At 38.0% G+C, this 24,767-nt stretch overlaps 1 protein-coding gene across 3 annotated transcripts in view; it reads right to left on the reverse strand.

The window, feature by feature from the left end:
• The window catches only part of ARHGAP10 (Rho GTPase activating protein 10), a 143,495-nt gene that overhangs the window by 11,338 nt on the left and 107,390 nt on the right, over positions 1-24,767 (reverse strand). For all 3 annotated transcript variants that reach the window (XM_035323880.1, XM_035323881.1, XM_035323882.1), the window contains exon 20: positions 10,959-11,121. In XM_035323880.1, coding sequence (XP_035179771.1) covers positions 10,959-11,121 — 163 coding nt within the window. The remainder of the gene's footprint in view (positions 1-10,958; positions 11,122-24,767) is intronic.

Genomic DNA, 24,767 nt, shown 5'->3' on the forward strand with positions numbered 1-24,767 from the left:
CATGGTCGTCAAGTTTCTGCATTTCCTCCTTGAAAGCATTTTTCCTATATGCCCTACATCCTGAGCTAGGACGCATTACCTGAGATGTATGACATAACCAATAACAAGGCAAAATTCCACATTCCTTATCTAATAAAGACAGATACAATGAAACTGCATATAGCAGGCTATTATTTGAGCTGCCACTTTGTCTTTACAAGTTTTGACGAATCTATTTAAAAATCTTCTCAGCACTGTACTAAGGCATGTGATACTGGAAGATTTCAAAAGAGACTGCAGCTATTACAACACTGGGATCACGATGCTGGCTCTGGAATGAGATCTTGTTCGCATAACTGCACAGGTACTGCCTCAGTGGCTGTCCTCGTGAGCACACTGTTCAAAAACGTGTTAAAGTAATGGCTGAATTTATAGTTGCTAAAAGAGAAAAATAAATAACAGCTAAAGTTAAAACTTTTATTTATCACTGAAAAAAAATACGAAGTGCTTTCCAATATGAATGATGCTCCTAGTCCTACAACTTAAGGAACTAAAATGTTCCAACACTGAAAGGCTGTCTTCCTCTGCATGTGCAAAAAAAAAAAAAAAAAAAAAAAAAAAATCTAAAGATTTCATATCAGCATATCTTTGGAGCTGGACTTCAAGCAGTTTCCAAGCAGAAACAGAATTAAAATGGTTCACACACATCTTCCACACAGAAATCATCACTCAGAAGTATGGACTTCACAATACAGCATTTATCTGCTAGACTTATTCCAAGATTAACCTTTTAGATAGTATAAATCTGCCAAGTACCACCAAAATCTGGGAAAACAGTCAAGCAGGATTTGATGGGGGTGTAAATGCACACCTAATCAAGGTGAATTGACCAGAAGCCAAAAAAAAAATCAGCAGTCACTCCACTTATGAATCTAACAATAAAAGAATGCAGGAAATCTAACTTATGTAGCAGATTTCCATCTTCTTCCTCATTGGGATATTTAATTTCTAGAAGAAACTATCATTTTTTTTGGCTTGTATAAAGTGTTTTACACGCAAGCACAACTTCTACAGACTTATTCTGCTAGCCAATATAGCTCATTTTCATTCTAGCAATTACAAGGTTAAGCAGACATTTACTTTGATTATTAATTTTTAAATTTACTACATTATAAAATGATGAATGGCACATTCTTTATTTAACAAGACAATAATTTTTAGTTTGGATCTGTGTCAGACTGCATTTGGATGAAAACTGGAATTCAAAGTATATGAAAACAGCATTCTGCAGTTAATTCCACTAATAAAAATGAAACTTAAATGTCCTGGCATCACAATGAGAAGGGTTTATCAAAACATGTTCTGCTTTTAAAACTATCAGATTTACCAAATAAAGGAAAGAATCATATGTAGTAAACTGAATGAAAAGCTGGACTGTACTTAGTAGAAACATATTTCGTGTTTGTGTTTGTTTGGGAAGAGGACGTCTATTCTGCTTAGCCACTCTTAAATCTTCCACTACATGTTTATTTACATCTTTTAATAATTATGTTCTTTTGAAAACCAGCATCTAAATAATTTGGGGTTTTACACTTACTTTAACTTATTGTTTTCCTCCCATTTTTACGCAGTCATTGAAAAATATTCCCTAAGTAGAACAAACACCTTCAACTGTAAGACTTCATTTGAAGATAACAAACAAGAACTGAACACCAGCATTTGTATTATTTGTTCCAAATAGTGTGGATAAAAAAAAATAATAATAATGGTACTTCAAGGTTTGTAAAATTTGCTAGAAAGTAGACTATTTGTCCACCATTATGCATAAAATGTATTATCTGTAAAATTAATTTTAGCTCATTAGAACAGGTGAACCTAAGACAATAAGGGTTTTCAAAAAATGCATAACAAAAAATGTATCATAGTTGCATAGACTAAACTATTAGAGTTAAAGCAATCCTGATATTTAAAGAAAGATCATTTCCCTTGTGTTTTTACTTATTCTCTTCAATCCACTCCAAAATTGAGATTGGGGTAAGGCTTGTTTCTGAAACTTGTAAAATTACAGGAAATAGAAAAGTAACATTCCAAATATAATGCCAAAGATCATTAAAGCATCACCAATTCAAACTAATTACAAGTGAAGAATATTCTTCCATAATACATACTGCAGATTTGGCATTGTTTGCCTTTCAACAAATGAACATGAAAACCTTCTAATTATTAGCTATTTCTTTGAAATACACATCAGATTTGTCTGTGCAACTTACATGATCAGCTCTAGGACAGCACATACTGGCCACGTTTTAGACACCAGATTAATAATTTCAAAATAACATTCAGAACCCCCTACCAAAGACACCCTCTGATCCAGGAAAGCAGCAGCCATTCGTAAGAATACTTAGAATATCACAGCTGGTTTCTCTTTGAAACAGGAAGGGAAGAAGGAAGGAGAGATGTAGGGAAGGATCAGAGAATGTGTGCAAAGAAAGGAAAAGAGAATGAAATCAAGTGTTCAGATCCATGTCACGGCACATTTATTGCTCAGGTTACAGACTCAACAAGTACAGTAACCTATCAGCTATTAAGACTACACTGTCCTTTATCAGGCAGCATTATTTAAAAATACGGAAAAACAGGTAGATTTTCTACTAATTCTGAGCAACTTCAACAGAGGAAAAACCTTCCAGAAGTGCAGGTACATGAAGCCCTGGACTGCTCCCTCCCCCACTTTTTGATTAATTCACTTAATACATTTCAGCTGTAGCAAAAGCACTGCAGTATGGCTCCTCAATTCGCCTGTCACTTTCAGCTCGTGGTTACAGATCAAGAGATCATGGTCTAGGATCCAGCAGGGGGAAAAAAAAAAATCATCAGCAATAGTTTTACCATGTTGAGAAAAAGAAGAAGAAGAAAAAAAACTTTAATGGCTTTAAATATTAAGCACGTTCTAGAATTTCAACTCTTTTTTTATTAACTGTACTTGGCTATCTCAGGAACCACTTAATTTTATTATAAAAACAGAAGGTTTTACTCAATAGGAAAAATCGGTTCCAACACTGTGGTGTGTAAGCAACATAGAGCAGAACTTCTTTTTGTCTCCTTCAAAAGATTCTTGTAATAGCAAAGTTACCTTGCTATGAAGGATTGCAAGCCTTGTTTATCAATATGATGATAAATTAGAAAGTACTGTGTATCTTATCATATAGCATCTCAACTTTGAGAAGGTATGTTGAAGAAATCCATTATCCTAAGGGCTAAAAAAAAAAAAAAAAAAAAAAAAAAAACTGACATAACCATCTCTCTCTGAGAAAAAATGCTATTGTTTGGTACGGTGAATGTTGGGAGAAGAGAGGAAGGGGAAATGGCCCTACTGAAAAATAAGCTAGAGATTTTGTAATGATATTCAGAAACAAACTCCTGAAAACAAGATTTTATTGAATGTTTAGCTGCCTGGTTCCTAAGGTAACACAGCTAAGAACAGCCTCTTATCTTGAGAGCAAGGAAGAGACTCTGTGAAAAGAATCTACACTGCAACTCTTTAAGAAAAAACGTTTGCTTCACAGAAGGGTTTGGCAGCCCCATGGCTGTCATATCTCAGTGGCTGGCTGACATAAACTCAATGAAAGCATTCTTAAAAGGCTTGATTATAAAACTACAGGTATTGGCTATTTCTGATTTGATATGCAATCCAATACTCTCCATCACCAGACAACAGTATTCCTGCATGTTAAAACTCATATGCCTTGGTGAGACTGGGAAGTACACTGTATGGACAAAATGCTAGAAATTGTCATAGTTGCAGCAAAGCTGGAGACAAAGCAAAAGGACAGAATTTCCTGATCCATGACCAGTCCAAAAAAAAAATCCACCCCCAAATGTAAAATATGTAACATGCACTCGACATTCCCGATCCCACGTTTATACAGAGCACATCAGCCAACACTGAAATAGAGGCTTTGTTAAACTTGGCTTGTGAAGTCTCGGTAAAGCAGCCAACATATTAGTGAAATGATCTTTCATGCCAGTCTGGTAAATCTGAAAGTTACGTCTCTACAGCAGCTGTCCTAAACTACAGCATTTTTAAATGATAATTCAGACAAAGCTAAAAAATGAAGCATGTACATATGTAAGCTTATAGCATACTGTCCCTTATAAATAAATAAATAAATAAAAATAAGAATAAAGTGGGGACTGTGTTTTGTGGAATAATGAAAAAGATAAACAAATAAATAAAGAGGAAAAGGAAAAAAAAAAAAAAAAAAGGAGTCAAAAAAGGACACTTCAGCTCACAGTGGTTGTGTCCACATCCCTCCCTGCTCTGAGCACACGTACTGCTTACCTGGTGCTCACCCAGGTGGTGCTGGCAAGCCTAACTGTCCATGTCCAGCCCACTGCAAGACAAGGAGATGGCAAAACCTATTTTGTATGACCCACATGACTAAATTACATTATGCCTATTTCAATGGAGCTACAAAATCGGGGCTATTGCTCTGCTTGCATAACAAAAGGATACAAAAAGAAGTGCCTGCTTCACTTAAACCTGCTCTCAAGTCTGCTGAGTCACTGAAGAGGTGGCAGCTGAACCAAAACCAAACTGCAAAATAAGCACAATGAGTGAGGAGCACTGCCACATACCTGGACTGTGCCTTCTGCAGCTGTTAAAGCATCTCCCCATACTAAAAAAAGATTATATCAGATATAAAAAGTTTTCAACACATTGAAGGTGAAGTCACTCATCATTTTTATAAAATTGCAAATTCACAGCACTCCCAGCAAATACAAAAATAAACTGTTTCAATTTCAAGGAGACGGGAGATGATGCAGTCTAGAGGTGTAGATTTAATAAAGCTGATGGGAATTCATCTAGCAGTCAAAGAAAATGAGTAACCATCTCGAAGACTTCTGTTATGTTCAGAACACCACTATTGCTGCCCTCCCTTGCCATCTTATGGCTCTTTGAACACGTGTTTGCTCACTGGGAACTTGAATGGCCTGAGATTCCACGAAGAATCAGCTTTTTCCCTGGTCACAAAGGCCCTGGAACTACACAGGATGCTGCACAGCACAGCTCTCATCACCATTCTGAAAGCCTTTGGGGACATTAAAATCCCAGAAACTATGCCCATAGTGTATGTAGTGTATATACATCATTGAGCTTTGTAACAGAATATTTAAGTGTCAGGAGACCCACTAATGAAAAAAAAAATAATACTGGATTATTTCCTCTGCCACTGGTACCTTCACGAAAGTTACTTCTATTGGTGCTTACACTTCTCCTCTGGGTTTTGAGTACCTTTGGTATTTGGACTGTATGTCATATGTACTACAACAGTTTGTAAGGTGGGATTCAGTTTGAAAACTGTAAGTCTTTCTATCGTGAGCCCAGAAATGTATCTGCTTTAACAAGCCATCCACTCCTTCTCAGCCATGCTCTCAGTGAAGAGGTTTGAGTGGCAGGACGCATTATGGTTGCAAAATCCCTTAGGCTTAGAGAGCGAAAGAGCAAGGTAAATACATACACAAACAACACCATCAACTTAAGGAAGGTTATTTCACATCCTGCAGCCTGACTCCATCCAGAACAGCCATCAGAAGTCACCAAGTGCCAGCATATGAACCCAGCTCCCCAGCAAACCCAGAGACCTTGCAGCCTCACTTCACAAAAATGAACTCTCCATCTGAGGAACAAGCCTTTAGTTTTCATGATCTGAATGAAGAGACCACACACAACGTCTTACCTAGGGGACTTCCAAACAAAAAGAAAGAATCTTACCCAACTGTGAAAAAACAGCATTGTGAGGGGTAAGTCTGTAAGCTCTGGTATAGGGCATTACACTATTAGCAGAAAAGATCTCACAACAACAATAGGCCAGTTACAGTAAAAAAAAAAAAAAATCCTTATCAGAAAAAAAAAAAAAAAAAAAAAAGATCCTCAGATATAATTACATTGAATACCAAGCCTAGGAAATACCAAGGGTTCGCCTTTTTTGGTTCATGCTGAGGTCAAGTGAAAACAGACTTAAGGGCAGGCTGCAGTGTATTAGGATGTGACCCTCATAAGCCACCTTTCGAAGACTCAGTCTTCTTGATAGGGGAACCAGCACCATTCCCTGGGAGGAGAGCTGTCATTATAGCCAGGACTCCAGGGAAGACCTCATATCAATAAATGGTTCTGGCCCACAGGAAGCCAGAGGAGAGCTTGATGAACGCCACCCTGATGGTGAAGATGAGTGAAACTTGCCCTTGTTTCAAAGTACTGCAATTGCTGCAGTTAGCCTGAGTTTCTGAATTAAGACAAGTCAATATTCTCAAGACCCACATAAGTCATGATCTTCCTTCCTCTAAGTTACTAAGTAGCTGCCTTATGACCGTTTCTGCTAGGATTAGAGGACATAGGCCCTACAGCTGCAGGGAAGGAACCTCTTGTCAAAGCAGCACCTCAGGAAAAAAAAAAAAAAAAAAAAAAAAAAGAACCATTAGTGATGTGAGCACACAGACATGTATGGGACCAGACTGTCAGAAGAGTCACAGGAGATGCAGAAACTGTAAGGAGGAGATGGAAACAGGGCAAGTCCAAGCCTTACACAAATCCAGAGAATTAAAAAAGCAACTAAACTCATTTCATTTCCTGGATTTCTATCACAGCGCTTTTCTTTATGCGCCCCTCCTCCTTACCACTCTGTGTCTTCCCCTCATCTATTGTCAGCAGATTTCTGGTGACACTCTTACAGGAATGCTTTTCCTTACCAACACTGTCAACTGACTTCCAGCCCACCACCTGTTGCCACAGAATCTACAGGGAGCGGCAACCTGCAGCAGAAAGCAAAAATATTACTATGTAAGAAAGAGGAAAGAAGAAAACACAAAGAGTGGATTTTGAAGTCTAAGCTCCCTAGATAATTTGCAACTGTAGGGTAGACATCAGATTGGGGGAAACTGATGGTTAATGGATAAAAGATGTTTGGAGGTTTGCTTTGTTAGGTTTTTTGTTGTTGTTGTTTAAATCGAGTCAGAATAATATTATGTGCAACTCACAAAATGTATTCATTCTTTATGAAGGAATTAAAATGTTGCCACGCATGATCTACTTGTTAAACCCAAGGAACAACATGACAAATATCACCGTATTTGTACATTCCTCTTTACATTGTTTGTTTTATATATATATTGGACAATTCCTTAAGCGGGGAATACTGTCTACTTTCCAATGTCTCAAATAACAGAAGAAACGGATCAAAGAAAGCTTCTAAAGAACACCTATGGGAATAGACACATTTCATTCAGCAGACATGGCTTACCTTCAGAACACCTGGCTATGGTGGCAATCCAAATCAGAAGGAATGTACAAGGAACTGGAAACTCTGTTTTTTTGTTTGTTTGTTGGTTTCTTTTTTTTATTATTTTTTTAATTTTTTTTCTTCCCCAGAGCCAACTGTGGCTTTGAGGGGAAAAAACGAGCGTTTTGAGAATGTACTGCTAGTGAAACTATACCAGTCCCAAAACGGTCTGCCAAAAAAAGCCTGAAACATGCTCTCCTTGCAAAAGCAGTAACAGCTGGAGCTCTGTCAGAGCAAAGTGGACTTTGACAGTGGTTCCAGTGGAATCTGAAGATAGACAGCTGAACAGTGTTAATTCTGTAGCTCAAGGGCAAGTGCATGTGGCCACTTAAAGAAAGCAGAGAGGAAGACAGAAGGAAAGTAACTGCTTCGGTTAATATCAGACTGAGACTGCCATTGCTGCTGTGCCTTAAAGGAAAAAAACAATGTCCATACCAATGGAGAGCACCACAAGGGTCAAACATTTTATTCAACTCACTATCATAACCACCAATTTTTGTCTGACTCTTTAAACATAGATTGTGCTAAGAAACCGTGGATGGAAGAGATTTTCAAACAATATACATCTATGAGATGGTGCTCCATCAAAAGAAAAGGTAATTTGTCCGTCCTGAGCTAACTGGAGTTTGAAACCTGTTGCTACATGAACTACCCTGTAACTTTGCAATTGACAGGTAGGGGAAACACTATGTCCTACCACAGACTATATGTAAAAATAAAATATTTATGTTTAGTATTTGTCTCTAGATGGAAGCGTGAAGGCAAAACTATCTTCAGGAAAAAGATAGACAAAAGTTTAGAGTGCAAGATGACAGAAGAGCAAACTTGGGTCTCCAATAAAAACTATTCTTGCTGCAGACAGTAGGAGCCAACCATCACCCCACCCACTGTACACCCCTTCAGCAGTACATAACATCACAGGGTATGTGACTGATTGACACATGGTTTTCAAAGAAAATTAATATCAGGCAGACACATACTTATAGACGTGAAAACCAACAGCCTAGCGGGGCTTCAACATGGCATATGTGAAATATCAGGGTTCAGTTACACTGCAAGCATAGTACATCTTTAAACACTGACATGACAATTGAGCAGTCTGGGCTTTGTGAGACATTGTAGATCTGTGGTATAGCCCTTGCTCTCTTAGTTTCTTTCACTGTTCTGGCCATGCAGTCCCCTCCTAGTAAAAGCCAGGAGGTAAGCATATATTCGCTTTCAGTTGGTGCTCCTTTAACCATGCTAGAAGCTGTAGCTCTTTTTGCTTTTACAGGTAGGACAAGGAAAGGCCGTGCAATACAAAAAACTCTGCCAGAGAACATCATTGTGACAACAGCTATCATTCGGGGGGCGGAGGGGAAGCTCCTTCTTTCTTGAAAACAAATACCACAGAAAGCATTCTTGCTATCCATCCTCTGTTATTGCTGAGACCAAACTACTGATACAAACCTACCTTGGAATATCTGACCTATCTGGACCCACAATGCAACATCCTTCCCCCAGGAAACAGTGCAAGCAACTCCTCTACTGCAAAGGAGTCACCATCACCTTGTTGAGTACCTAACTCCATAGTGATTGATCTCTTACAAGTAACACCCATGTGTTACAAACATCAGCAGTAACTTGAGAAACCAGATCCTCTTGTATTTTCATCATCCCTAGGCTCAGTAATGGTATTTACTGTAGCTCAGTGAAGACCTGCAATACCATTTTAGAGAGGACACTGAGACAGTAAAAATTGCTTTTGTTCCAATTTGGCACAAAATGCTAAACGTTCTGAAATCCTGCACAAACAGAAAGGATTGTTCACATAATTCCAGGGTAGTCCAATTTATGAGAATAGTCTAAAACCAACATGGAGTTCAACAGCCAATGCCTCGTTTCCTGGAGCCAAGAGAGCTACCGCAGCTACACCATGCCAAGACAACCACCAGCTTTGCCTGTCCACAAGACATCATTATGCACAACGACTGCCAAAGATCACCATTTGTGTCGCTGACATCTGCCTCTTCCATTAACACAATGGAGTTGTTCTGGGTTTTGTTTTGTTTTGTGAAGGCAAGGCCCTCTGAGTCATGAGAACTAGATGGGGAAGAGAAGCCCAAATCTGTGAGAAAGTAGAGGAAAGAAAGAATCTACCTTTCACTGACTACTCTCTGTCACTGTCCAGGCTTGTTGTGGAGGTAGCTCTTAAGCAGACTTCACAAACAGGTAAGTGTTTTTGACAAATCATCTAGATGCACGTAACAAGACACTTCTTTTTCCTTCCAAACAGAACTGCTTCCAACTGAGCACAAAACTTCAAGTCATCACAGTTTCCAAAACAGCTCTACAGTGTAATTTTTCATGAAAACAAACAAATACAAAAAAATGCAATGTTCCTTCACAGACCTTAAGTTCCTGAATCCTCTGGATAAAGCCAATACTTCATTCTTTTATTCTATGTAGTGCCATTATCAATGTTTTGCTAAGCATTATGTTCCCTCATTAGCTATGCCTGCTTTCATAGACATTCTAGTTCTATGTCTTCCGCAGCACTTGTTTCTCGCACAGCATCTCTTTTCATCAAATACAACTTATTTTTAATCCTACCCACTACCCACTGGACTACAAGACAAGGAAAAAGTAATTTCAGTCCTCTGAAGAAACAACATATATGTAAAATATCTATAAATCTGAAATTCTTTCAATACATATGAAAAAATATTGTTATAGCTAATAAGTACTCTAATCAATGGTTAATTATGTGTATATATGGAAATATAAACCTATTATATGTCTATCGACATATTCTCATGTGTTACATACATCTACACATATATTTTACATACTTCCTTAATCAACAGAACAGGCCACTCAAAATGTCATTATGGAAAATATCTGTAACAAATCTTTTCCCCAGACTTGCTTCTTCCATCTTCTTGGCACTGAAGGCTGGAAAACTTTGTCTTGATTTGTTGAAATTTGTATGAATGGCAAAACAGAATTTAATTTAAGCTCAACTTCTGATTAAAAAATGTATGTTCGGCTCTCTGTATCAGACCTGAGTACGTATTACAGAGATAGTACTAACACTGTAATGTCTATTTTTGCTGAACTCAGGTAACTCAGTAACTGAACATGTACAGTCCACTGGAAGTGAAATACTGCACTTTAATTGAAAAGCAGGCAGTTAATTTGTTAACAACAAGAGATCAACAATGATAATATTCTTAGACAAAAGCACCTGGGCACACGCTCATTAAAGTACATTTATAGAAAACCAAAATTTGGTCCTAACTCTTAATGGCCTTGCATTAAATGTAACCTTACTCTGTCTTGGCATAGAGTAATACATTACATAAAGAATAACTGATATATTCATTGCCTAAATAAAAAACATCTAAATTTTTATAACAGGTTACAGTAAAACGCACTGAGTTTCAGTAGGGAAAAAAAATCCTACAAATTCAGCTCTATTCAAGTATCCTCTAATCTGCACCACAACATGTAAGCATATACCTTTTTGTAGCAGAAAACAAACACAACTACATGCAATATAAAAGCCATTCACTTGCCACCAAAGTGAAAAGGGAAATGTGTTTTATATGCCTGATCACTTTAGTGGAAAAATCAGTATTCAATATTCGTGTTACTTACAGATTTGTTGTCCAGTCTGCAAGATCTCCACTGTCCAAAATAAGGTGATTTCTGTCCAGGAGCCCAGGAGGGCTACTAGAGAATGCAGGTGTAGGAGACTGGGAAGAAAGAGAATCCATGCTACCAGTTGGAGTGTCCTCTTTGGGAGAGCTGTGAGTGTCAGCTAGAAAAAAAAAGACAACACAAATCAGAAGGATACTAAATAACTCTTCTAAAGAGTCAAATCTACTTTGGTAACAATTCCATAAAATACATATAAGGAGTAATCTTACTGTCCAATCTTCACAGGCTATTTTGGAGGACATGCAATACCCCGGCATTTCCCCAAAAGGTACCATAGCTCAGTTTCCTACATCATTATCACGAGGCTGTCTTTACATAACAATGTATTCCTGGTCCCCTTTTCAACATGTATTTTATGTGGATGAAATGCTAGAGTTTGGGGGGGTTGTTTTAAGACAAATGCATACTTCAAGTAACAAAATAGTTGAGGCTATACACATTTGTACACCTCTCTAAAAACAGTCTGTAAAAGTAATTTAATACACATTTTAGTAAATGATTGCTCTCAAGTACCATAAGCACAATCCTATAAAACATGAAACAATGAAATTTAGAAAGGTCAGAATAGCAGGAGATCTCTAACAACAGGCCATTAACCAACATGTGATACGCATGAACGTTACTTTTATTATTCCTTTTTAAGGGTATTGCTTTTAAGAGAATTCATTGTATTCTGGTCTACTATTTGTTTATGTAGGTTACTTTTAGAACATCACTCAGGAGGCAACATATTCAGAAAAGATTGTTGAGGAACAAGTTAAAGGAACACCATTCCTATCTCATGAACTGTAAGAAAAAGCTACAAATATGGCACAGCGCTCACTGAAAACCATGCTGACACATCTAGCCAAACAGCACATTCTTCACTGAAAAGCTAACCTTCAACCACATAATTTTTCCTTTTAAAATTATTTAAACATCAGTTGTACATTTTATAACCTCTAAAAGAGTCGTATGAAATGAGGACAATTGCAAACATTAAAGTGTCCAGCACAGCTGAGTCCACAGTCTCATACGGAGCCTGTGGCTGTTTTCAGAATATTAATATTTAACAGGAATAAGGGTCATTTCCAACCACCCTTTTACATGGCTCCCTGCATTCCATCCTTCCTCTTCTGTGTTTTCTACTCCCACTCATACATGTGAGCACGGCCCACAGCATCACACAAGTCCCTCTGGAGCAGACTCGATAACACTGACCCTACACAGCCACGGTATGAGTTCTGCTTCTTCTACACCAGCTTTTAGGGGGACAATGAACAACCAAAGCAATCAGTTATTGGATCAAAAGCTGTTAAAATACTGTGCTAGCTTGAAAAGCCGTATCTTCTACACGTGTTACTATACAAAGCCAAGTCCTGAATATTACTTTCTAATGCTAAATGAATTAGAATCTGCACAGAGAACAACTGAGTTTAATTCAGCTTCACGAAGCTGAGCTGCACTGTTGCAAAAATTTCTTTCATTTATTTTTACTTTAATAACTTAAAGAAAAAGCAACAAGAATTAAATGTGAACAATGAAAAGCTGCCTTCCATGGATAAAATCACCCTTGCAACTTCATTACTGTCTCAAAGAGTTTGATCCCTTCTGTTTAAAAAGCAGAAAGCTAATATAAATGCTCACCTGCTTCCCCAGCCATCCACACCCCCTCCAGTAATTCTCAGAGAACAACTTCCCTAGAGAGGCAAATGACATACAACTAAAAACACTCAAATGATGAAAGTGATGATCTGAAAAATTCTCCCTAAAGTAGCTGCTAATTTAAGGCTCTAAATTAGCCTGTAGTAACAAAGTACGATAAGCCATGAGGAGGAGAACGTCAGCCTCGGCACATGAGTCACACTGGCTCCAGCCCAGCCCTGCGCAGCAGCTCCACCGCCCCATCCCTCTGCAATAGGCCTGGGTGCTGCAGCTGGCGTCTACATGACATGACACGAGAGCTGTAGGAGTGTCAGGTAAAAACTAATTCATTACACCTCATTTGCAGACGTATGTGTCACAATGATAAACATCTGAGAGATTAGACAGTAATACTGCAATTTTACTTTATTAAGAAACTGAACTCCTTAAAACTAAATAGACTTAAGTCCTTTTACCTCACCGAAATTTCTTTTCAGAACACCAGGATTAAAGCAAGCCAGACTATCAAACTACATGCACCGTATTAGAAAGCCATGTTTACCTCAACTATCCACTTAACGTTACTAAAACACCATTAGGAAGGAATATTAACCTATTCTTCAATAGTGTATTACCAAGACAGCACACACCCCCTACAAAAAGGGAAGATTTTTCTCTCAAATCATTTCTCAGAACACACACAAAAAGATGTACTGTACGTTTCAGTCACCATTCACAGTAGTTTCTACATTACAGACTGAAATATGCAAGCAATTGCATTTGACATTATCATAAATGAAACTCAGTGTTAAATCTTGTATCAATTTTACTTCTTCCTTTCCTTGCTTCCTGAGCCAGCATTTTCACATGGTCAATACTGTGTTACATTCTCAAGAATTAGGACTTATTTTGAAGACAAAAAAAATTAAAAAATATATTTAAACAGGAAAACACCTTCTAAACACAGTGGGTTTAAGTAAACAGCTTTTAAAAACATGTTTAAAGATACTTGAAGTTACAAAACCAGATAATTCTAAACATCAGAAAAGTAAAATGATTATCTTTATTCAGGAAAAGGCTATTCTGTGTAACTGCAAAAACAGGTGACTAATGATCATCTGGCACACTTTCATGATTAATATCAATATATATTCAACCACTAAGTCTTCAAAGTATAGCCATTCTTACAATTTCGATAGTGCATCTTATAATTTCAATGTGCATCCAGCACATTGTCCTGCACTGGTGCAGCCTCACCTTGATCATCTCTGTGTGCAGTTTTGGGTACCACAGTATAAGGACATAAAACTATCAGAGTGGTCAGAGGAGGGCTACAAAGATCATGAAGACTAAAGGTGAAGACCTATGAGGAGCAGCTGAGGACCCTGGGTTTGTTCAGCCCAGAGCAGAGCAGGCTGAGGGGAGGCCTCATGGCGGCCTGCAGCTCCCTCACGAGGGGAGCGGAGGGGCAGGCGCTGAGCTCTGCTCTCTGGGGACAGCGACAGGACCCGAGGGAACGGCATGGAGCTGGGACAGGGGAGGGTCAGGCTGGGTGTCAGGAAAAGGTTCTTCACCGAGAGGGTGGTTGGGCACTGGGACGGGCTCGCCAGAGCAGTGGTCATGGCCCCAAGCCTGACGGAGTTCAAGAAGCATTTGGACAATGCTCTCAGAGACAGGGTCTTATTTTTTGATGGTCCTGTGTGGAGCCAGGAGTTGGACTTGATGAACCCTGTGGGTCCCATCCAACCCAAGATATTCTATGATTTTAAGATTTCACTCTGCGTGTTGGTTACAGAAAGTTCTGCTAACATCAGAAATTATATTTCCTTATGTAAATTTTATATCCTCTTATGTTCTGCATCTCTTATACCCAGGTATAAATGGGTTTGGGCCTTCCATCACCTTTAATCAACATGATATGTCATAAACATTAAAATACCAAGGTATTTTCCCCAGTGAATTGGACTAGAAGGGTATTTTCCCCATGTATTAACAGGATATATGAAGATATCTTCTTCAAATACAATAAAAAATGCATAATACTGTCCCACTACTTAGCATCATTTTTTATAAAAATAAAATAAATTCTTCTAGTGATATGATGTATTTTGTACTGCTCCAAACTGCTACAGACAGGAAAACTGGAGAGGACTAGATTGTTTTCCTGATGTTACATAATCTCACCTGGACTCCTGTACATGGCAGAGGCCGTGAGATTGTCTCTAGTAATCTCTCTATTACGTTTAATAACCTACTTTCAATTAATGTCCACATGTTGGGCCAAACCATATTTTCCAGAGAGTCTTTGTCTGAAGGCATCAGCACATGAGGTAATGGAGAATCACTTGGCTGTTAATTAATTAACATATTCCCTGATTAATGCACATACCTTAAATTTGTTAGGCCTTAACTTCCAGGCAAGGCCCACATTATAAACAATGCTATTTTTTTTTTTTCCTGTGTGAAGGTCTTTAAACTATTTGCTTTGTAATTTTAACAGTAAATCTCTTACTAAATGGGATTTTGCAGTTCTGGGGTCGTGCACCCATTTTCTAAACCTGTTCCTTTATTCCAGAGTTCTTACTGCAGAGTGTACAGCAGATCCAAATTCTTAACTTTTTCTTGTGGTCCCACAAGTGCTACACTGAGTGTTAAATTTCACCATTTACTCATACTCATCAGTCCCCTCCTCATGCATGTGAGGTCTGCACTTTTTTTTGCCACAAGAATATGTTAACAGTTTAAGATGATTGTCCATCATGACTAACAGACTTAGCAGAGCCCATTTTTCTCAGGACAGAGTTCTCCATTCTGTAGGTATGGGCTATATCTTTCCTCTAAGATCTGTAAATTTATTTCCTTAATACAACCAAGCTTATTTTGCTTGAACAGGGTAGCAGCAAAATTTAGCAGGGTAGAACATGGAAATATGTAGCTGCCATTGTCATCACTGTAAATATATGTAAATGTATTATCAAAGATTTGTATTTACCTTTCTAAATACTGCTGCTACATTAGCATTCCTCCGGTTTCTTTGAACTTCTTTGGCATGAGACAAGATGTTTTAAAAGTTAACATTGCTAAGCCACGCAAAACAATTAATAGACGACTTTTTTTAGGACAAGTTAGATGGCTTCACATTATTCATAATACTCATTTTGGAACAGGTCTGTTTGTGAAGATTTCTGCTTAACCCTGCTTATTATAAATCCCACATCAATTTTCTTAATTAAGTTTCCCTTTAGGAATTCTTAAAAACTTGTAATATATATTGACTGCTAGCCATTTCCTCTTTTTTCCCTACCCTTTGTGGAGCCAGTAAAGATCCTAAACTGTCAGAGATTTAAAAAAATCTTTAAAGTCTTGCCATGGTTGGTTTGTCTAGAGTATGTTAACTATGTTGCTGGAATGGAATCATGTCTATGGTTTTCATTTTATTTCAGAATTCATGGGCTCCCTAACGTTGATAGTCTAATACTTTCTGTTTCTCTCCTCTGACTCCTCTTTACCTCCAAGTTTGTTCTACAATGAGCAACACTGTCAGATTTCCCACTTCTATGTAAAGGCTGACTGCCACATTGGATTGACAGGTCCCTTCAAAAAGGAGCTCCAGAAACTTCCCATTTTATTTTTTCTAACACTTGAATTCTAATGAGCTCTTACATCATAAAATAAGGAAGATGGGATTTCTGTAATGAAGCTCATTTATATCACTCTTTGAGTATGTATTTTTATGGCGGATTTGATGCCTTTATTTTTTCTCACCAGAAATGTCAATCCCCTTTTCTCTCCCATTACACTCTTATCTGTGGGTACCAAAGAGCGATAGACCAGATGAAGGGCATTAGGATTCTCAGAATAAAAGCAATAGCCTGCGTGACATCTCATAAATTTTTGTTGACACTCCAGCCATCAACTCTTCACCTTCTATGCAGCTGTGGGAATCCTCTGAGTTCCTTTGGCATTCAGCTTGACCATCTGTCTAGAGTTGCCTCTAAGCTGCTTCTACAAGCTCCCCATCCTATGCAAACAGGTATAAGAACCAATTTTACTCTCAACAGAGTTAAAACTTGTTTCATATTCTCATCACCTTTTGCATACTATTTAAATTTTTTGACTGCTCAGATCCTTTTAAACTGTCATCTAAATTATCTTCTTGTTTCACTGTTCTAATCACAACACTCATCCATCCTTACAGATTTCACTGTGCCTCTGCAACAGATACCTGTGCTTTGTCTTTATGGCTGTTGATAATTCAGACCAGCCCTACCTAGAAAATAAAACAGTTTAGGCTGATCCTCACCATTTACTGTTTGTGTCTACACCCCCCCCCTCTTTTTTTTAATCCATGTGTCACCCTTTCTCACAGTAAAAAACCCACACAAGATAAGAAAGCACTTATATGGGCTGAGAATTACATAATTTAACTTCTCTCTAACAAATATATAACCTTTAATTCCTTTTTCCTTTTTGTCTGGATAAGCCTCAGATAGTAAAGGCTCTCAGACTCTCTATACAAGAAATCTGAACTCAGCTTCCACCTAACTGAACATGACATACCTCCCAGTTGCCTTCTTTTGACTTTTTCCATCTGGCTAGTCTAAGAATATTTTTGTTGGCAACCAAAGTTGAAAGAAAGTGAAATACTTTGGCAGTGTCAATAATCAGATCCTTACTTTATTCCAAGAATTCTAAATAAGAGAAAACATGTAATAAAAACTACACGATCCAGAGAGCTAACATTATCAGTTACTTGCTTGAGTGACGGAGTTTTCTTTCAACCTCAGCTTAAGTAAACTAAAGAATTACACACTTTACTATTAAAAGAAAGGCTAATCTTAACAACAACATTACAACCAATGCCTATAGTTTAAGGGTAGCCAGAGGATAAAAGCAGTTTATGAAACTGAATGTTTCTGAAGTAAATGGGGAATTTACCACAGTTTCTATTGAGATACACAGAGAGGGAGAAGAACGGAACTCTTGTGAATGCTCTAAATGTTCATCAGATGCTCAAATAATGGCAAAACGAGGGTAAAAGGCATGACTTATTCCACTTTGACAAAGTCACATAAGTCAAGAGGAGCTGCGGAGAATTATCGAGGACAGTAAATTCAAGATGCTGCGAGATCCCTACTACCACCTTCAACTCTGACATTTTCTGTATCATGAGATGGGGAAGCAGCAGCTGCACTGCTGTGCAGCCACCCATCCTTCCCCATCAGCATCACAGCTGCATCCAGCTCAGAGATAACAAACACTCATTCACCATAAATAGCTAACTTTCCACAATAACAGAGAAGTTAAACCAAGTAGAAAGTAGCTTTGCTCTTATGTTAATGTGTGCGTATATACTATGCTTTCATTTTAATAGGAATCTCGTAAGTTAGGGCTAGAAAAGAAGTATGAGTATCTAAAATACTCACTGCCAAGTGAGAACTTAGTTCTGTGTGCTAGAGCTTCAACATCCACAGAAAACAGGCGTGAGAAACATAACTTCAGATTAGTTGTCTTATACAATCAACACAAACCTAAAGTGATTCCATGACATGAAGTAATAATCACATAAAAAAGTCAAAGGCAGCTAATCAGCATTACATTATGTCAAAAATAACCCTATCTTCTTTAGAAGTTGCTCTAAGAATTCCTTTACGATAAAACTTACTGACATGAGAAATCCAGTTAGGTTACAATGTCAACAGAAGTCAAAACAAATTACTTGGTACTGGGAACCAGAATATTCACATCAGATTCATAACAGAAATCAAAAGGGAATTTATTCTGAAGCAGCACATCTAATTTAAAAGGAAAGAAAATTATTAACCTACCTGATCAGCCAAAATCATACAAAAGGTACCATTAGCTCACTCTAGCTAAGTATTTGCACCTCGCTGGTACCTACAAAAGTATCCTCACTCCAGAAAGGATTCAGCCACTCCTGAGAAAAACAGAAGTAACTCCTTTTATATTGTTGTCAGGGTGATCAGAAGACTCTGCAGTCAAGGTGCTAACAGAGCTGTATTTGAAAGGCCTTTCTCTAGATGCAAGGCTGCAATCTTTTGTTCACTACTCAGAGCACGAACCATCCTGTGCTAATCATGCCAAGCACCAGGTGAACTTAGTCATTCTTTACTTCTTCACGTCCTTACATTTCTGAATTAAGTCATCCATTTCTGAGTAAAGTAAGAAGTTGTGTACTTCTGCCTAACCACTAAAACTAGTCAACAGAATCGTTTATTACTCACCTCCAAACTTCAGAAATTGTGCTATTTAAACAAATGCATTTCCAAACTGAAGATAAATAACATAAAACCAGATTAATAATGACCTACTATTTGGTTAAGAAAAATCATAGTGAATAGTAAAACTAACAAAGAGTTATTTCAGTGTTCCTGAATAATTAGTATTTTAGAGGTCAGATGCCTGTAAATACTCAAAAAATAGATTTACCACATTTCATTATTAAAAAATATTAATTATCCTCATTGTGTAGCAAATTCTATACACTTCAGTACTGTTCTAGTCTGCTCTTATAAGATAAATGCTATTATTTCTTACATGAAATTTAGCCATCAGTAGACTCATACACTCTAAAACCAACATAACCTTCAGTGAGAAAATGGACAGCACAACCCACATATCCATCAGTTCCATGCTTTCAAAACACATGCAGCAAGAATGAGATCTCTATGCCAGCTATTTTTTCCTCTCAGACAAAATAATTAACACAACAATTACAGTTGACTACATTTTTTTCCTAGATAAAGACCAACTCTGACAGATTTTTCAAATGTGTGCATGTACAAGCACGTGTGTCTTATGCACATGGTAGATCTCCTGCAGAAAGACTGTTTTTTCCCATCTCCATAATGATTCAGAAATGTTAGAAAAAGGAGGAAGCTGCACTAGAAAGAATTTGCGTCTAGACTGGCTGATGCAACTCAAGAATAGTAGCCAGAAAGGTGGATGTTTAAGCTGCAGATAGGCCAGAGAAAAACGTGCTCACCTGCAAGTTACTTACAGCCAGCTGGAATTTTGGGGCCTTCCCCCTGCCCTCCTCCTTTCTGATACTACCTTGTCTATTTTTTAAATGCCAAGTTCAACTGTAAGAAGGCATATTTCTAGATGTATACTTTATTTGTAATAGCAAGTAATTATTTCAATAAATATCTCTTTCACTTCAGGTCGTCTCTCAAAATTCTTGAGAAGTATTGCTAATGTTGCTCCTTTACTTCTAGGAAACCCTAAATTGTAGGTGAGCCTTTTGCTGAGCAAGCTAAAACTAAATTTTGTGAATAATTTGAACTTATTCTTCAAGCTGTGGAAAAAAACATTGACAGAGTCATGGATACAAGACTAGGGTTGTTAATTTATATCACATAATTAAATCTTGAAACACAGCAGAAACCAGATACAAGCATGCAGTGGGGTTCCTCTTTCGATTTGTGTATGCTGAGAAAATAAGAGCGGTATCTAAACTCAAAGATTGCTCATTTTTTTTACCAGAGCCTGCTTGGCAGGAAACCACACATGACCTCTAGCCTTACCAGGCTGGCCAGATGCCACACATTAATTTCATGGTTGTAAAATACAGTGATGAACTGCAACTACTTCCTGAAAACTCAGACAAATAGTAAGATAAGTGGGTTGTTCTACAGTTTTCATAGTTTTCTCATTGCATCAAAGGTCTTGGGTTTCCATAAATTCAGGCAACATTTACCTATGGTCCAGACTTATATCAAAACCTACCAACAGAACAGCTCGTCTCATCAATGGCAATGGGGACTTTAAAAAAATGGAGCAGATCAAAAAAGGGTGTCATCTGCTATCATTATTAATAAAAGTTTTGTGATTAAGCAGCACATCTCAAATGTCATCAAAAAATCCAAAGATGATGAAAATATTCTTTATAATTCTTTTTCTTTCTCCTTTCTGTTGTCTTGGCAATTCAGCCACTGATATATACAGGAATACAGTTGGTGGGGTTTTTTTGACTGAAGGGGAAAAGACTGACACCAACTGGGAGCAAACCAAAAAGAGCACTGGTCTCTAAGTCACATATCAGCCCTTGAGCAAGTTCACTCCCTCCCCTCCAAGATCTCCCCTCCTATCTTTGCCACCAGTGAAGGGAAGCAAGAGACTACCTCTGTGAGGAAACATCTTGTTCAGTGAATGCACAGCCTCATCCATAGGAAATTGACTGAAGAGCTGAACTATGTCAAGTCTTCGTTCTACCCGCATTCCTGTGTGCTGGGTTAAAAGTAATTTCAACCAACAGCAATCGGACAGGGCACAGCTGCCTTGTAGCAAAGACATGTCAGTGACTTGCATGCCTGGGATTAATGGCTTTTAGCATGCAAAATTGGCCTTCTTACAGTATTATGTGCCCTTGCATGTCTGGGTGCAGAAGGTAGAGAATTAAAGAGATGAATGATTGTTACAGAAGATCAGAGATTTTTATTATTGCCTGGCCTCAAGCAAAGACTGACCCTCCCTGCTGAACTCCACACTCCTTTAAATTGAGATTTTAGTTCTAGTCTATTCATTTTCCCTTTTACTACACTTCCAATCCATTTTGTGTGCATGTGTACAAGCACATGGATATGTGTTTATTTTTTGAACCTTTCTACAGGCTCTAAATTTCATATACTGAAAGTAGACAGGTACTGGTGATGATACTGGGGTGACTTTCACGCCAACCACAAAGATTTGACACGTCATTTGGAAAGAAGAGTAAGTTAAAGAGATGTTTATTACATTATGACAGCTAATTTTTATTTCACATAACCGTGCAACAAGTAGGCTGTAGCAAGTAGATTACTCACAGGTGTAACAACGGATAGACAATGTATATTGTATATACAAAGAATGGGCCAAAGTTATGCCATACTTCCAAGAAAATAGGTACCTTCTATGGAACCAAAGCTTTCCAGCCAGAAGTTAATTATCAGATTGGAAACCGGGACCCTATACACACCCACTGTTACCTAAGTAAAAGCTTCACCTTTACTGGCAAATGCTATACAAAGAAAAAGCCTTTTTCAGCTCTCATCCTACTCAGAGCCATTGGGTAGAAAAAGATGTGATAGATCCTGTTGAATTGCAGGAACTATTCTTGCAGCAAGGTGAAATATGAACTACCTTAAATTCTACATAGCAAACAGCAATCATCCTGATCTTCCCCTCACAACTAATACTGGTGTACCTATTTTGTAACAGCATAACTGTCTGTTCTGCTCAGCTGTTAACAATAGCTTTGTAAGCAAGTGTTGCAAGCCCTTCTGGCTTTTTGATATGCCTATGTAGCTGCTTTTCTTTCCATTTCCCCTGCTATGTGCCAGGTTACAGAAACACTTCCAAGCAGCAGATTCAGAAATAGAAAGAGTTCAAGGCCAGGTTTGACACCTGCAACCTTGCAGTTCTGGGCTGTTCCAACCCTGAAGACCAATCTCATTATTATAAATCCAAGGCTTCCTCTAACATCCAGGTTTTATGTTCAGTAATTCCAAATAAAGTCTATGCTTTTTCACTTGTTTGTTTGGGGCAGGAAGGGATGGGAGGAGCAGGGAGAGGGAATAATGCATGGGAGCTATATAACCATTACATGTATCACGTTTTGCTTTGATGAAGTGATGCAACTGATGTAACCAAATGCCACAGTAGCTCATGCAAACTAATATACTACCCAATCTAAGGCATTGTATTACTCAAATACCCTCAAAAAGAGCTGCTCCTAATTAATACTAACATAGAATTCATACTTTGGCTTCCCTAGATACTTCAGAGGATAATACAAATTAGCACAAAGTTTTAAAGGGTTAAACAGCAGTTCTAATTTTTGATTTCTTTTAAAATTCTACACAAGAATCTGTTTTCTAAAGCACTATATATACAATTTTTAGTTTATAGCAGCAGCAGATAGCTATTGCAAACACCCCATATGCCTCCTGAGTTTCAGAGCAGGGAGTGGGAGACAAAAACCTTGAGAGCAAAACAAACAAGCCCCTCCATAACACACACGTGCTATGTGCATGTACATGCCAATGACAAATTTTGACATCTAGAGAATAAGGAATCAGCAGGCACCATCGCTTAAGACGTATACTGTGGTCTGTTTAGAAAACAAATTGTTCTGCAACTGGGTGAATTGCCATGCAAGACCAATTTCTTGATTGCAGGTGTGGTTTATGCAACTCATGCTGACTGTCTGCTCATCTGGATGGTCTGCACTATACTTCCTACTTTACACAGGACTTTTCTTGCTGTGTTGCTCTTGTGGCCCTCCAAAATAGTTTAATAATGTCTACGACTCAGGCACAGAAAAAGATAAACAAAGCAAAAAAAATATTTTGCAGCAAGAAGAGAAAATTATATAAAAATTAAAATAAAGGTGTGATGGGTCAAAACTGTAATTTTGCATTGCCCTTTAGAAGAAATATGAATAGAGCTCTCTTCTGATGAGTACTGATCGTCCAAATAGAAAATAAAGACCCAATGGCATTTTCAGAAGAACCGTGTAAATATCTCCCTGTTTTAGCTAAGACTGTCTCTCCATTGAGAGAGAGCAAATGCAAAATCATTTGTACGTACCTGGGACCGTAAGCCACAGGAGTGTCTGCATTGCTACTTAATTCACTCTAAAATTCATTCCGATAATACTGGTATTAAAATAAAAAAGGCTATTTCAAAACAAACAAGTAGTCATTTTAGAAGGCATGAAACTCTGGAAGTGATCTTAATGTAAATCTCAGACAAATCTGCATTTTGCTGAAGCAAGAACTTTGGGATTACGCCATGTATGAAAGTAGCCCCCAATTCTCCATTATGTGTAGTTCTACTTAAGACACCAAGATGCCGAAAAAACTCAGAAAGAAAAGTTATTAATTGGCTTACTACAAAGGAAAGAAGTTGAAAGAAAAAATGGACAGCATAATCTCTGATTTGAATTTGTCTGAGGAAATGAAGAGCCTTAAGCTAATAAATATAATACTCGAATTGTTTGCAAATAGGTTTAATCACCTAATTGCCAAGTACAAGGAAAATCTATGCTCTATCAGGACCCAGCACAGCTAATTACAAGAAGGCAAAATAAAGATTTTTATCAAACTGTGTGTGTTCTTCCACTATTATATCTATCAATATTTATGGCACTTACAGCCCATTCTGGGTGGTTGCTGCATACAGTTTGTGTGCAGTCAAGAAGCCTCCTGACTGAAAACGTGTTTTTAACAAGAAAAGTTGGCCCGAACCCTGCATTTCCAATTCAAGCAGTGGATTCTGAAGCCTGTTAACTCCCTGGAGCAGCTGATAGTTAAAGACTTATTTCCGCTTTTCTAACAATTTCCTGGTTTGCATAACAATCCTAAGAGAAACACACTCAAGAAGTTTTCCAGCACAGAGAGATTTCGTCTCCAATGTACTTTGAGTTTCAAGGCACAGAATATATTTATATATAATTACAATACCTTTAGAGATATATTTCTTTACAAATATATTTACATATAAATACGTATCAACTACTTGTTTTAAAACAAGATTATTTGCCATATCCAGGAAATACAAAACACTGGTTTATGCCTGGCGCTTAACTCATGCCATTGTGAATAAAAAGGGGGGAGGGAAGGGGTTTAATGTTTAATTTCCTGTTAAAAACACACACAGGATAAAATCTTCCAAAGAGCAGTTATAAAACATGCATTTGTTAGCCAAGAAACTAGGTAAATATGGAACGAAGCCCAGGCTCACTTTTATTCCTTCCCCCCCTCTCCTAAGAACAAAGTAACTGAAGGCCACGGCGCATACTTAGAGGCAGCGACCTCTCCTCAGCGCTTGGATAATTAGTCTGCCTGGCTGATTTCTGTACCGTGCAACCAATCCGGTGGGGTAGTTCCTCAGGTAATGCAGTGATGCAACAGGGCCCAAGGTACCGCCTTGCAATGCATACTGTGCACCTGCCAAATAAGTGCCCATTGCACCATCTCCCGACTACTTTCCTGACACAGCGAGGTGGCTAAAACACACATACAGTACGCGCTAGCATGGAGCCTGCACCTGTCAAAAGCTGGCTTCTAGCAACATCATATTTGCAGTACTGCTACCTTCAGTAGCAGCTGGAAATACTAC

Source organism: Oxyura jamaicensis, chromosome 4 (genome assembly GCF_011077185.1).
Source record: "Oxyura jamaicensis isolate SHBP4307 breed ruddy duck chromosome 4, BPBGC_Ojam_1.0, whole genome shotgun sequence".
NCBI lineage: Eukaryota > Metazoa > Chordata > Aves > Anseriformes > Anatidae > Oxyura > Oxyura jamaicensis.